The sequence below is a fragment of the Protopterus annectens genome, chromosome 1.part2 (genome assembly GCF_019279795.1).
Source record: "Protopterus annectens isolate FY-2018-M chromosome 1.part2, PAN1.0, whole genome shotgun sequence".
NCBI classification, from domain to species: domain Eukaryota; kingdom Metazoa; phylum Chordata; order Ceratodontiformes; family Protopteridae; genus Protopterus; species Protopterus annectens.
Genome location: NC_056727.1, coordinates 355,131,067 through 355,147,685, shown reverse-complemented (window position 1 = coordinate 355,147,685; position 16,619 = coordinate 355,131,067). Strand labels below are relative to the sequence as shown.

Here is a 16,619-nt window from a genome sequence, read left to right as displayed (position 1 = left end):
AGCTGGTTTTTCCACTGCAGTTTTGCAGGGCCTACTAGCTTCTTCTAACCCTATTTATCTCCACCACCCATCCTTAGCTTTGGGATTCAACCCAAGTGTGTTGACTGCAGCAGGGTAACACGATGAACATAGTACAGTTTTGTACCTACCATAAATGTAGATGTTCGAGTGTTCACCCTGCTGCAGTCCAGGTTACCCTCCCTCCATCCCCTCTGAACTAGCTGGACTTATCTATATCATTCTATCCTATACAACCTCTGTGGTGTATTTGCTTGTGCCTGAAGGTATTGTTTTATTTTTATATGTACATTTTTATATAGCAATATATATATTGCCTACCTATTGGGGGCACCTGACATCTGGGGCAAGTAAAACTGAAGAAAATGGCATCGGATGCCTCTTATAGACCCCTGGTGCACTGATGTCAGGGAAGAAGCAACAGCAACCGACACTGGACCAACTCTTTGGAACTCAGGCCGACTGCGGGACCACCAGATGGCAGGATAACCCAAGTGTGATGACTGCAGCAGGGTGAACACTCGAACATCTACATTTATGGTAAGTACAAAACTGTACTTTCCCCTTCCACTTGCCTAGGTTGTGCTTAAACTGGATAATAGTCTAACTCGGCTTCACATGGATGCTAATCTTGTTCTTTAGAAGGGGCAGTCTCTGGGACACATCTGTCTCTCCAGCATGTTCTGTTTAAGTCACAGACAAATTTCAGGTCCCCAGACCTTATATTTTTGGTACTCTTTGACTTATGAATATGTAGGAGATTCATAAGTGTGGTGTTTGTGGATACCTTGTAAGCCAGGCATAGATCACCCCTCATTAGTATATAGGAGATCTAGTAGAGAGGAAGGGCTTTAAGGTGCTCAGCATAAGGCAGGTTTGTTATGCCTTGTATCCTTTTTGTAAGGAACCTCTGAGGTTGTTGTAGTTGCTGCATATACCTGGTCATGTACATACCAAAGGGAGCATTGTAGTCTATGATTGATCTCATAAGGGTGGAGTACAGTGGGATAATGACTTCGTTGGACCTAGATGCCATGCCCTTATAAGTTGCTCAGCGTAAAAGGATTTGCTCACCATTGTGGCCATGTGGTGGGTTGAAGATGAGGCTACTGTCTATGTGCTGACCCAGATTCCTGACCACTGGGTTAACTCTTAGAGGTGTATTATCAACATGGTAAGTAGCTGGGTGGTTGACTTCCCAAAGGGTACACTTGTGCATTTCTTAGCATTCTATTTAAGGCCATGGCTTTGGCACCATTTCTTAGAGATAGACCTCTTGAAGAATGCTAGTGTCTGCAGAGGAGTCGATGATCACCCCCAGCTTGCAATCATCTGCAGACTTAGTCAACCATAAAGTTTCAGCATTTGCTGCCATTTCAGAGAAATAGATGCCAAAAAGGAGCAGGCTTGTGCATTAGAAGTGGTGCAATATTCCCAATCTATAGAGGGGGTAGTTGAGATCTCCCATTACTATCCTATTATGTTGAATGGTGAGGGACTGTAGAACACTGGTAGGTTGTATGGATTTCCTGGGACACAGAGGGTGACCTATACACCCCGTTTTATGGTGAGTTGCACATGTATGACTTCCAGTGGGTCATAACACTCTGGATGTTAGATTGTGAGATTAGACTGAATTTCTTCCACCTTTTGTTCCCTGCTGCACACTAGGTCATCTAAAGGTGTGAAAGGCATTATAACCTTGCATTGCTGGGGTACTCTGAGCGACTTTAAACCATGAATCCATTACTACTCAGATGTCTGCACTCTCCAGGGAGAGGAAGGCTTGCACAGAGTGGAATTTCTTGTTAAGACTTCTCGCATTGAGCAGTAACTCCTTCAGGTATTCCTTCATAGGGTCAGTAAGGTTGTTAGGCTTACCATTTTGGCATTGCTTAAAAAAAGGCACTATGGGGGTGGAAAAGGTTTTTGCCAATATCCAAAAGCTTAGAGAGGATAAGTGGAGACATTTCTAGCAAAGCAGCATGATCTGTCAACAATGTCCTCCTAGGCTGTCAAATATTGTATGCCCCTGGATTGACACCAGAAGCTAAACCATTTGTTAAAATCCATCATTTTCTCATGTGGCATCAGCCGTGGAGAAGATAGTATGCATTTCAGTGCTAGGCTAATAGCTGCCTGAGACAGTCAGTGAGCTCAATCATGTCCTACTTTGTATAGTCAAGGGAGGTATGTCTCAGGTCATTAATACTCACATGGACTATGACAGAGTCATACTGGTATCCACGGTTCAATGACCCGAGTGCCTGTGTGATTTGATAGATACTAGCTCCAAAAAGGCAGCTAACTGTGACTCTCTCTTTACTCAGTCTGGTGAGGGGACATCTATGTGCCTCACTGTAGAATCGCCAATGACCAAGAAATTTGGCTGTGTGCTGATTTGCCTTAAGGGCTTAGCAGTGAAGGCACTGGATGCAGTGTTACCATGTGTAGCTGCGGGTGGTGTTTTAATGGAGTGTTTACATGATGGCTGAGGACCCCTTCTTTAATTGTACTGTGCAGGAGGCCTTGTTGTTTTAGGAAGGTTACCTATACATGCCTCAGCATAAGTAGTGTTATACGTAGGTTCTTTACCCTGTGCAGTAGGTGTGGTGCAGGTGACAATGACAACCTCTAATGGATTAGTTTTGGTTGTATGACAGAGTTTTACCTCCAGCATTAGTGTATTTACACCTTTCACATACACAATCTGTTATATTAAGAATAAGTGAGCTGTCAGTGTACATGAGGCAATTGCTACAATGCCTCAGCATACCCATCACAACCAGGCTGGCCACAAAGAGAGTGGGAAAGTGCATATCCATGGCCACTTATCTGCTAGGGAGGAGTGAGGAAAACTTAAATATTGAACAAGTCAGTAACGCAATCAACTTGATGAATGGCACTCTACTATGAAAAAAAAAATAAATGCTCTAGTAGTTAAAAAAATATATATATAAACAGTAATACCACAAGAATGCAGACCACAGACCAAAACAAAGATGCTTAGAATAACAGGTAAAATAACCCCTCACCAGCAATTCCCAGCTTAGAAGGGTGGAGATTACCCTATCCTCCCACAAGAGTGTAGATCACAAATCTTCTTAATGTAAAATAACTAGTTTGGAGCCCAGGTGCTTAAACCAGAACTAAGACACTTTTAGAACAGACACAATAAGCCTTCAGCCAACAATTCCCAGCTCAGAAGGGAATAGGCTGCCCTCTCAAGCCACAAGAGTGTAGATAACAAACCTTCCTAATGTAAAATAACTGGTTTGGAGCCCAGAGCAAAGGCACTTAAAATAATAGGCACACTAAGCCTTCACCAGCAGTTCCCAGCTCAAAAGGGCAGGCGCTACACTCTCCTCCCATAACAGTGCAGACCACAAACCTTCTTATTGTAAAATAATCGGCCTGAAGCCCAAGTGCTTAAACCAGATGTAAGACTGTTTTAGAATCAGACACAATAATCCATCAACCAGCAATTCTCACCTTAGAATGATGTAAGCTACTCTACCTCTCCTGCCACAAGAATGTAGACCACAGACCTTCCTTATGTAAGATAACTAGTTTGAAGACCAAGTTCTTAAGTCAAAACTAAGATGCATAGAATAACAGTTACAATTCAGTCAGGCTACTAACAAGCAGCAATAAATGCAGAAGATTAAATGCAACTGAACACTTTAAGAACTTGTAGCAAAAAGATAAAGCAATAAAGTAGGAAGAAGCAGAGATATAGGAAAAGCAGCTGAATAAAATGCATTTTTTAAGTAAGTAGGAAGGGAGGAAACAGACGATAATGCAAATTTAAGAGACTAAGGGGATGGCCTTTCCCAGCTGATCTCTCAATACTCAGTAGAATGAGCTGACGAGATAGGACTGGGAGGATGTCAAAAATCAGATTTATAGTAGGGGCAGGCAACTCAAAAGCCACCAAATTTAAAAGTACAAAAGCAATATTGCAGGTGGGTGGGAAAATTAAATGCAGACATATATCAGCAATAGTCAGACAGAGAACAGCAAGTCAAGCAAGCACTACAGCTAAGTAAAGACGCCTCTAAATATTTCTAGTTAAATGAGGAATGATGCTTCTCAGCACCTCCCAGTAATTAACTGGATGTTATTCACTGTCTGCAGAGGAGTTATTTTCTAATTTTTCTAACTGATCCTAGCCAAGACCTCTTAGAATTCCAAAAGAACAAAGAACTTAAAACAATATTCAGTATAAGAAAAAGATTAAAAAAAACAAAACAAAAAAAAAAAAACAGAAGTAACCAAACCTTAAATGAATAACTTCAATTCAAAATCAAATCCAGGCAGCGGTCAGCAATACTCGGGCAGAGAACAGCAAATCAAACCAGCACTACAGCTAAGTAAAGATACCTCTAAATAGTTCCTAGATAAACGAGGAATTCTATTTCTCTGTTCCCCCCACTAATTAGCTAATTTCTCAGAGCCTCCCACTAATTACTTTAGAATGGTCAACTATCTGGGTATAGATCATGTTTGTTGTAACACAGCATCACTGTAATGAGTAAGACCAGACTAGGTGGAATTAACACGGCCTTCAACAGTGGCAGTCATTCCAGCATTCAAAATGCTGTGTTCTACTGAGCTTGGGGAAGTCCCCTATCACATGATACAAGGGTTATCTGATTAGTAAACCTTTCCAGGTCAAAGAAGAAACTGTCCACTTTGTGTAGTATATTCAAAGGGCTGTGTCTTTGCCCATTTGACAATTAAAGTTTGTAGCAGTTTTGGCAGTTGTAAAACCTGCCTTGAATACCTTGTTATCATAGAAAATGTATTCATTTGGTGCCGGTCAGCTAAGATGTCTAACATCAAAGACGACTGCTGTATATTGACATAATATGGTTATTAACTAGCACCTTATTATCAACACCTGTTAAATAAAAAGGATGTTTTTTGACGTAAGAGACTCAGCAATGTCACAAATGGGATGGTCCGTGCCATAACCTGTTGGTCCACCATGGAAAGGGCTCAGTCTACATCTGTTGCTGCTGTTCATACCTTAAAACATCTCAGCGTGAATTAGAAGCTTTTTTATGTTCTTGTGTCCTGAAGTTCAAACTGCAGTTGTCTTGGAGTTAGTCGGACTCAAACTGAATAATAATTGCTTTCTTATGAAATTGGGCTGTCTTCCAGACATTTGTTAACAAGATCTACAGATCTAAGTTACTGGCACCCACAAAGAAAGCACCATTATTTGACCTTTGAAAAAGACAGTTTACTGTCCAAATACTTGTACATGAACTATCTACAGTAGTGAGTTAACTTCTAATATGATAAAGAACTGTATTAATTATGCTCAAGTCAGAATGGTGTAGTCAGTAATGGATAACTGAAAACCTATTTTCTTAAAGGAGACCCCATAGTCTGGTTGATTCTATTTGAGGTAAAACATTGTTCGTATATGTCTTATAGCAGCTCATATAGAATGTTATTTGCAGATGTAGACATCACACACATTAAAAATCTGGTCACCTTTGTTCACATGTATATCTGCCTTCTAATCCTAAATGGCCATACATACTTGATTTTCATGATGTTTTCACTTATTGCTATTATTCTGTGCTGGCAACTAGCCACAATTTGGTATTGGTTTGCACATCTGATTACAGTACAAACAGGACTAAAGGTCATTGCATGAGTGATTGACACAAATGTGATCAGTAAACACACTGTTTCACTTGTAAGACATAAAACACCCCCATCCCTGTGACTAAATGTATCTTAGAGAAATGTGGATTCTGTGAAACACTATGACCTTGATCTTTAAGCACAAATCATTTGTGATTACATGTTAGCATGTTGGTCACAGATGATTTACAGTGATGTGTGGCACCACATTACAGTATGTGGTTGTCTCGTGTAAGTAGTGCTTTGTCTTACCATGTAAAAATTGCACTTCAGTGTTCTGTCACTATACATTTTCATTGGGTGTAGCTTTTTTTGCTCTTTGCATTTTTTTTTGCCTTGCTTAACTTGAGTTTACATCTTACTGAATTTCTGCATCTGTGAAAATTATTTCCACTTTTCAGTTTATACATCTATCTTTTATCTTTCTGCATGGTCTGGTTTGGTTGAAACTGGTGCATTTTGGAACAGTCCAATTACCTGGTTACAGAAAGACAGATTGGATAGTTTCTAATGTGGTTTATAGTGATCTTAGCAGGCTTGGAATAATGTAGGTACAACTTAAAAAGCACTTATGCAAAATTTTGTTGGTCTTGATGAATGAAAAAGCATTTTCCTTGACCTAATACATAATTTTGTTTTCTTTTTATAAAGAAATTACTTGAAGCACATGAGGAACAGAACAGTGAAGCCTACACTGAAGCAGTAAGTAGCATATACTTGTGACCTGAATATATATATTATTAATGGTACATGATGGTAAAATAAACCATTATTAAAGTGGGAAAACAGCCTGGATGATTTTCACATTGTTTTGATAGAACGTAGCACATGAGACTACCTAGCCAGTGGAAAGAAATGCAGTTTAACCATTCTGCCTTACTTCTGCACTAGTCAGGATTCCACTAAAGCACAGTTGTCCCAGCTAAGTTTTTTCTCTTCGCAAAAGTCTGAAAAAAAGTAACTTTTCTATTTCAGGTCAAGAGCTTTTAGGGCTATATGAATGTTGCCCCTGGGCTCCCTGTTGGACTAATGCAAGCCTTGTAGTTGTTCAGAGCATGGCCACTTCTGCTTATGTTCAATGTATTGTCTTTAAACGTTACTCTACCATGTGGTGTCTGCATGTAAAGCCTTTAATGTCTTTTATAATCCAGAGTTCCCAAGTCTGATGTAAAAAGATCAATTGGATCAACATACAGTATCATATATGTTTGTTCTTAGAATATAAATACAATTAGCAATTTAAAGATGGCTTTAAATGTTTTTTGCAAAGAGAATGAAGCAGAGCTGTCAAGTGCCCAAAGGTTATGCACACGAAAAAAAAAAAACAGAAGGGAAATCAAACATCTATTAGTACAGCCAAGGCTTCGTCCAAGTGTAGTTTGCTATATTCTTAATTACGCTAACCCCTTTAGCATCATCCCATCCTCTTTTTTTCAGGGTGAAGGTCGATGCTGCGTTTTATTGTCTTTAAAATCAAGATCTGTTTTAAGCTGAGTTAATGTGTTCTGCTGTTACAATGCTTAGTGTGTCCTTTATTTATTTCAGCAATATTTACCAGTTTTGTAACATCATCAGGAAAAAACAGCCCATTCTTTTGGCAAATAAGGTCAGCAAAGTGATTGGCAAGAAACCTGATTTTGTTTTTAGGAATAACCACTCTCTAAAGAGACTCCTGTGCTGTGATCATCTGACAAGCACTTTGCGAATAGATCTCCCCACACTAGACTAGGTACATACCCTTGTCACACCTGTAAAGCCTGTGATTTTATAGCTGAAGAGAGAATCACTTTATACATCCAGTGACAGGGTGCGACTTTTCTCTACAATTTTATTCTGACTGTAAAAGTATTAACTTGGTTTATTTAGCCAACTGCTGCAGCTGTTCTAGTTTTTATGTGTGCAAGACTGCTAGACATCTGAAGGAATGGATTCTGGAGCATATAGGTGACATTTGCAAGCACCTTAAGATCAATGTGCTTGCTTGCCACTCTCTCAGCAAATAGATTTTGCTTTAGAGTCTCCCAACTTGTACCTGATATCAGAGGTGGTGATATGAAAAATGAAGTGGAGAAAACTGAACTTAAATGGATTATAGCTTTGCAGGCGCACACGGAACTTGAGCTGAATAGCACTGTTCCTTTAAAACCTGTCCTCAAGGAGAGGTGGGGTAAATTATCTCATTTAATATGGTTTTAATTGTTGTTGAGTTATTTTACTATTTATTGGACCCCCATAGAGATGGGGCTACTTGTTGACATTGAGCATTCTCAAAGAAAACTAAAAGAACCAAATGGATAACTTCGAACCAAGAAGACCACTAAAATACCAAACGAAAGACATACTATTTTAATAACTGTTAAGCGCTTTTCATCTCCCTGAGAGTGAGACTTCTTCAGACATTTCAAATTCCAGTTAGTTACATTTTCTTATTCTTCTTGGTTCGAAGTTATCCAATGAGCATTCTCTCCATAATATTAAGAGCAAATGTTATGATGTGTTTTTTTTTTTTTTTTTATTCTAAACTTGATGAGCTCTATGCATCTCTGCATTTGAAAGCAGGCTTCCTCAGCAGAAATACAGGAAGTTTACCAGAGACGTCACTGATTTTACTAAAGGTCATATTTTTATGTGACTTCGAGACGACAACAGTGTTTATCCTTGTGGGACTGCAAGTGTGATCCCTGATATTGATAGTAATAATGTGAATAATGCAAACACCTTACTGACTGATAAGCTCTTAGCTTCTACCTCTAAATCTCCCCCACCAGTGAGTTATTGGATAAAGGAATTTCCTGTACAGCTATACCAGCTGCTCCTTATCTAAGAACATGTAAAGTTTTTGATGTTCCCTCTGTGCAGAAATCGTCTGTTTCGGCAGATTCTTTTTGGGTCTCCTTTCCCAACGGGAATACTATGAGCAGCCAGAAGAGGGCGATCTTTGAGCAAGGGAAGACTGAAACAGACAGTATCAGTAGAAGATCGTGCACTGAACGACAGAAGCAAGCCACCTATGAGTCGGACAACACTGACTTAGTTTTTAACCTTTCTTATATAACTCTTACCAAATAACATAAGGAGTTGCTCAATAAAGGACTTTCTTTTGTTCTGGCTACAGGATCGGACTTTTTCAGTGTCATTACCAGCATCAAGCTTTTTGCTAGAAGGGGGGTAATGGTTCATTGTATGTTTCCACATGGGCAAGCTGTGTCCATGGACTAGTACCATAGTTGCTAAAACCAGTACCTTTAGTTCTCCATTGACTCCAGCTCTAGAAGCTAGTTTTAGAACCATATGAATCTGATGTTTACTCTGCATTTGAGAACAGTGCTGGATTCCAGTTTTATTTACTTAAGATTGATTTTAGTATACGTATTAGACCTGCCGACAAGGGTGGGGCAGTGGTAGTCTTGGATGAAACTTTGTCATTTTTATGTTGGATTTATTGTTGGATGCTGCGACCTGTTCTAGAATTATTAGACATGATGTGGACAGACTGATTTGCAAAGTGCATGACACGATCTGTATGATCTTTTAATGTGTGGTTTAATTGATTATTAAACATATAATTTTTTTATGGGTAGAGAATCCTTTACTTTCAATCATTGGTGTGAATGACCTGAGACGTACCTCCTTGGACTACATGAAAAGGGACATGGAGGAGCTGTCCAATCTTGTAGCCCAGGCAGGTATGGCCCTAGCCCTGAGTAGCATCCTGCCATCACCCAGAATGATACCACAGTACAAGGACAAAATGATTGACTTCAACAATTGGCTAAGCTTCTGGTGTCATTCTAAGGGGATCCCAGTATCTGTCTGCCTGGGATGACATGATCGACTAGCCACGATACTTTGCCAGAGATGGCCTGCACCTGTCGCCCCTGGGATTCCAGATACTGGCAAAGGTTCTAGCCACCCCTATAGTGTCTTTTTTAGGCAAGGTTCAAATGACAAATTCACCACCCTAACAGGTACAGGCAAGAAGAATCTGAGGGTATTGCTACTCAATGCTAGAAGTCTAAACCTCAAAATGCACTCTCTCGAGGCACTCCTTCAAATGGAGAACATCGACATCTGTGCAGTGACAGAGACCTTTTTCAAGGCTCCAGAGAGTACCCCTGTATTACCAGGCTATAATTCATACCACACCTTTCGGCCACCTAACCTGGACCGAAACACTAAATGCGGAGGCGTGTCTATATTCATTAAGGATATCCACACCTCCAGGCTAGTTGCTCAGCATAATGCATCCGAGATTATCCAAGTGCAACTAACTCTGGGCAAGACCGCAATCCAAATTGTAGCTTGCTACAGATCCCCCACCATGTCCCAGGATTCCTACTCCTCATTTCTTAATACACTGGAAAATATTAGGGTACAACCTAACACCCTAATAATGGGCGATTTCAACTACCCTACCATTAACTGGGAAAACTACTCGTGTACCAACCCTTATGTTCAACGTTTTCTGGAATTCATAAATTCCAATGCCATGGATCAACTTATCCTCACCCCCACCAGGGGCAGCAATATCCTAGACCTGGTTATTACCAACATGGGCAACTGATGCTCCACACCAGAGGTCAATTCCTCGTTGGTCAGATCCGACCATAAGCTAATCACCCTAGACATACACATCCCTGCCCCACCCCCCATTAGGGAAACCGCAGTAAAAAATTTCTCCAAAGCCAACTTCACGCTTCTTAAGACAGAAGTGGCAAACTTCACGACACCCATCCTACACAAATGCACTTTATAAGCACTTACATGAGTGCATGGATCGTGCAATCCCTAACAGAACCAAGATGCTATCCTCCAAAAAAAGGAAGCCAATCTGGTGGTCCCCTGCCATAAACAAACTCTACAACAGAAGAAAGAAACTGTTGCAAAAAAGAGTAAAATCCCATGATTGGAGAAACTTCCTGGTCAGCTTCAGTAAAAAGCTGAGATCCCTCATAAAATCCTCCAAAGCTAGTTATGAAAACAAAATCGCCACTGACTCTAAAGACAACCACAAAGCATTCTATAGCTATGTCAAGAATCTCAATGGCAACACTCAGATCTGCTCTGAGTTACAGCACAATAGCACTAAATATACAGAACCAACGGATATTGCCAACATCCTGGTAGATATGTTCAGTGCTAACTTTACCCCTCTGTTATCCCCTAAAGGGTCCATCTCTATACCAGAAGAATGCAAAGTTCCTGTAATCACATCTGCACAGGTAAAAAACACACTATCCAAAGCCAAGAAAACAGCATCCATGGGACTTGACGAAATCCCAGGCTGTGTTCTACATGAACTACAGAACGAACTGGCACCCCACCTAAGTACCATGTTCAATCATAGCCTCACCTCAGGCTATGTGCCCATTGAATGGCGCACAACAGTTGTCCCACTCCACAAAGGGGGAGCCACCACAGACCCCGGAAACTACTACCCCATTAGCCTAATGAGCCTGGTCAGCAAGGCTATGGAGCGTATCATCATGGAACTTATAAACAATGACATTGGTAATCTCCAAACTCAGGACCCCACCCAGTTCGGGTTTGTAAAAGGCAGATCATGTCTCCTAAACCTGATAGACTTCTTTGAAGCAGTCACCAAAGCCGTAGATGAGGGTAAGGTGGTTCACACAGCCTATCTAGATCTTGCCAAGGCTTTTGACACCATCCCCCACTCTGGAATTATAGATAAACCCACTAAACTAGGTATAAATCCCTATGTCACAAGATGGGTTGCCATCTGGCTCACTGACAGAACCTACACTGTGAAAATAGCAGACTCCAAATCCAACTTCAGACCAGTGACAAGTGGAGTACCACAGGGTTCAGTCCTGGGTCCTCTCCTGTTTGGTATCTACTTCTCTGAAGTACAGGCCAACACAGAAGGTCTTTGGCTAACGAAGTTCACAGATGACTGCAAACTAGGAGCCATTATCAAAACTCCAAAAGATGTGGACATCCTACAAAAGGGCCGTGCTGAGACAGATGCCGCCGTGCTGAGACAGATGCCTGGTGTCAAAGCCATGGCCTCAAGCTCAGTGCCAAAAAGTGCATCGTCATTCCTTTTGGTAAAAACTCTGTACCCATGAACTACCACATAGGTGGTAGTCTACTTAACACCGAAAGTGTGATAAGAGACCTTGGGACACAGGTGGACAGTAGTCTCTCCTTTGATAATCACATTGCCACAGTAGTCAGGAAATCCTTCTAGGTGGCACACCTCATCACAAAAGGTTTCTCATCCAGGAAAAAAGAGGTCATTGTTCCCCTCTACTCGTAGAGTACAATGCCCCTTTTGGTATGTACCTCACAAGACATCTACAACAACTGGAAAGGCCACAGAAATACCTCACAAAGAGGATTACCGGCCTCAAAGAGATGCCCTATGCAGACCATCTCAAAAAACTGCAGCTTTACTCCGTTGCATATCGCCTACTCAGAGGCGAGCTCTGCCTAACACTCAAAGCTATGTCAAACCCAGAGCTTTTAGACATGCTCCACTTAAAGAAATCCCAATCCCTATGAGCTACACGCTCTAGGGACCTAAACCTAGTCACCACAATAAACAACACATGCTGGAGGGATAGATTCCTGTCCCAGAGACTTCCCATACTCTGGAACAAACTACCTATCTATGTCAAACAAAGCTCCTCATTAGCACTGTTCAAGAAAAATCTTGATGATTGGATGGGAGATAGGAAATTCACCTCGGGGATCACATCTGTGGCTCTGCTCGACAGTGGCACAGGAAAATAATTTTCTTAGGTGGCGAAAGCCAGGGCACCTTTGGCTAGGCATATAGGCCCTAGGGCCAATAGCCTAGTACCTACCTATGAATCCATGGTATGCCCAAAATTCATAAATGCCGCAACCCCCCCCCAATGCATCCTGTAGTATCTGGGTTGGGGTGACTTTACTGAGCCTTCTTTGATCTTTGTAGAAAATAAGTTGAAACCTGTGCTTATTAAAGGAACAGCTGTACTGAGTGATGCACAACAATTTTTAAACTTCTTGTTTGAATCTGTTAATGGTATTGATGTAGCCAGTCTTATTTTGGTGACACACACTATGTAAAAATGCTATTTACCATTATACCCAATAATGAGGATGTTGACTTGGTTAGGTTATTTTTAATACATAATGGTGGTTATACACATAGTACCATAACAATGATTTTACTTTGTTGGACATTATTTTTGAAAATAGCATCTTTATCTTTGAAGGAGAATACTTTCTACAGAGATTGGGAGTAGCTATTGGTACCCCATATGCCAACAGCTATGCCATACTGGTGTTGGCACAATGGGAAAAATCATTTTTGACAATAACATCTTTATTGATAATATCAGATTTTATACCAGATTTGTGGATGATAACTCCTTTCTCTGGGAAGGTATGCATTAAACCTTTGGATGAATTTGTTGAGTATTTAGAAACGACTACCATTTTCTTGAATTTATGCTGAGTTACTCAGTGGATTGTTTAGATGTAACTGTTAGTAAGAATGGGGCTGGGGGTTTTGATACTAAGCTTTAGAGAAGGTGCTGCTGGAGGAATGGATTATTACATTGCACTTGCATACACACCCAACATGTTTATTCTAGGTCTTAAAGGAACAGTCCATGAGGATCTCTACACTATCCAGATGATATTTGCTTTAATGATACTATGGCTTCCCTCTCTGCTGACTTAGGTGGATACCCTAAAACCATGGTTGATTACCTGTTTAAGTATACCAGGATGCTTAGGAAGGATAGGGCAGCACTTTATTTTTCATCATGTAGTTAATGCTGTGGTGTATGGTGACAGGGTGTGGTTCCCCAAATCCCTAAAGTGTCCTTTACTTATTCTAACAGTATTTACCAGTTTTGTAACAACAGGAAAAACTGGCCCATTCTCTTGGCAGATAAGGTCAGCAAAGTGACTGGGAAGAAACCTGATTTTATTTTTTGGAATAACTTTTCTGTAAAGAGACTCCTGTGCTATAGATCATCTGATAAGCGCTTTGTGAATAGATCTCCCCACACTAGACTAGTTACGTACCTTGTCACACCTGTATAGCCTGTGATTTTATAGCGGAAGAGAATGACTGTATACATCCAGTGACAGGGTGTGTGAATTTTCTCCGCGATTTTATGCTGACTGTAAAAGTGTTAACTTGGTTTATTTAGCTACCTGCTGCAGCTGTTCTGTTTTTTATATGGGCAAGACTACTAGACATCTGAAGGAATGGATTCTAGGGCATGTAGGTGACATTCGTAACCACCTTCAAATCAATGTGCTTGCTTGCCACTCTTTCAGCAAGGACACTTGAGATTTTGGTTTAGAGTCTTGCAACTTGTGTCTGATATCAAGGTTAGCGACATGAATAATAAAATGTAGCAAAATGAATTTAAATGGATTATAGCCTTGTAGGTACATAGGGAACCGGGGCTGAATAGCACTATACCTTTAAAACCTGTTCTAAAGGAAAGGTGAGGTAAATTATCTTATTTAATATGGTTTTAATTGTTTTTAATTGTTGTTGAATGCTTTTACTATTTATTGGATTTCTTAATCTTTGTTTGTATGGTCTGAAGAAGTGGTAACCCCACAAAAGCACTTACCATATATTAAAGTTTGTTTTTCTTGTCACTGCCCTGTTGGTTGGGCTTATTTCTTTTTTGTTATATGCTGTTTCAGAATGACTGTTTTTTTGTCTTTGAGGTCATGCTTTTCTTTATGTAACTTTATAGGATGTACCCTCTCTCTAAAGTGGCAGTTGTCTGCAACAAGGCCACTAGCTTTTTCTGCTGTAGGAAATCCCTGAGGTTTCTCTCTCTCTCTCTCTCTGTAACGTGCTTAATTATTAAAGGGCATACAGTACTTACAAGCAGTGATGCTGGGTTTCTCCCCTAGGCAGAAAGGGTACTAAGGGTGGGAATCCTTTGTTGAAGTTTGTCTTCTATGGGCACACTGGGCATATTTGTTTATTTTTGTAATGATACCATGGAATTCTGAACAAGAAATTCTAAACAAATCCAGTTCAAGATTCCCAAATAGGTAATTAAATAGTAGAGTGTCAGCAATGCATTCAAGAATGAAAAGACTCCAGGTCTTTCCAAGATGGCTGCACACTTGTCAACAGCTTAATTCCATCTCTCCCGGTGTGAAAAAAGAAACTCGTAGATAAGGGCCAGTAATTCTGCCTGTTTAAGTAAAATTCTGTTATTTGCTAGTAAGTTCACTGCCTGGATGTCAAAGAAGAAACTTGGAGAGCCTGAAAGAAAATCAGCTGTAAGAGGAGAACAGAAAACAATGTCTGGAAGAATCCTGCAGTTTAGCAAACAGCAGTTCAAGCTCCAGCTGTGGTACAAGTGATGGCTTCCAGTAATTTAGATGAAAAAAATAAGTCAAATATGCTCAGAGCTTATTAAAATGAAACACTGAAGGCGTATTTCAACTCAAATAACAAAAAGCTGGAAAAATGGAAGAAACTTTGAACAGTTATTCAGATGAACTGATAGAACTGCAAAAATCAGACATCGAAATGAAAAAGCTGGCTGAGTATGAGATCTCAAGAAAAGCTGTTTAAAAAAATGGTAGAGTTAGAGGACAGAGCACAGAGAAAACCTGAGATTTTCTACTGTACCACAGAAACTGGAAGGAACAGAATGTATTAATTTTGTAAAAGCATAAATAAGTAACTGGACAGGTATTCCACAGTAGGATTTGCTGAAAGGGCACATCGTGTGTATGCTCCAAATCTGGTCACAAGACAGCAGCCAAGACCTGTATTAGCAAAGCTGCAATCATACCTATGGAAAGAGTTGTTTCTGATAAAACTGTGGCAGATAGGAAAAATACTAAAAACTGGAGATAGCAGAGTGTTTGTGGAAAATAATTATTCATTGGACACCAGGCAAAAGAGAAGCAAATTTATCAAAGCAATCAGGGAATGTCAAGAGGCAGGTGTGAGTTTCAAGGTGTTCTATCCAGGTGTCTTCAGAATGTTTTTATTGGAGGAACAGTAATTTTTTGATACAAAACAGGCTAAGGAGGAAATAGTGAGACTTCCTCTCATATTTTGATAATGAAGCTCATAGAGAAACTTTGCCAGTGAAACCTTTTATGATGTTCCAAAAGAAAGTGCTTGAGACACAGAAAAAAGCACAGGACTTTACTAGAAAAATCAAGATTACCTTGGACTTGAACCAGAGTCTGGGGTTGGAAGATGGAAATGAACAGGAAGAAGACCATATAAAATATTGCGCAATAACTATAGGAATCATTCAGAGGAGGTTAGAAAAGATTAATATTGAGTGAGCAAATGGACATAAGGAAATAATTTTTTTCAGCATCTAAATTGCCTAACATAGTAAGGTCTTGTTAAGTTTAATTCTGGTTCCTCCAAAAATGCAATTGCTAGAAAATGGAAATCAAAGTCTAAACCGACTGTGTTTCAAGTAGTTAAATATTATAACAGAGATAAAAATGGAGGTGGAATTTTTAGGAAAAGGTAGGAGCAAATTACATCTCAAAAATGGAAATTGTTGGAACAGTACATGAAGAATAATGTTTTGGAAGAGCAGTGAGGTTTAAGGGAAGGCAGGATTGATGATTGTTTATAAGAACGTATGTGATGTATAAATGTTTGCAACTGTGAACATGCTAACATAGTTTGTTTTCTTTTATAGAAATGTATGTTTTCCTATGACTTAACTAATTCAGTAAAGGTGTTTAATAAAAGAAAAGATTTCCAACAGACTACTGATTGCTTCTTTGCCTGAAAGGAAATGAAGATAAAGAAAAAAATTCCACATTTTAGCTGTGCCTCATTGGACATCTCGAGCTAGGGGTGGGAGGCCAGCTGTGTTCTGGGATTGTCTGAAAGCTCTGTAAGTTAGGTTGGGATACAGACAACTCCTTGCAGCTAACTACCATAGATGAAGACTTTA

General features: G+C 40.0%; 1 protein-coding gene across 1 annotated transcript in view; it reads left to right on the top strand.

The window, feature by feature from the left end:
- Nucleotides 1-16,619, top strand: part of NAPB (NSF attachment protein beta) — a 665,740-nt gene that overhangs the window by 610,070 nt on the left and 39,051 nt on the right. Inside the window, exon 10 of the mRNA XM_044056384.1 lies at nt 6,331-6,381. Within this exon, the coding sequence (XP_043912319.1) occupies nt 6,331-6,381 (51 nt within the window). The remainder of the gene's footprint in view (nt 1-6,330; nt 6,382-16,619) is intronic.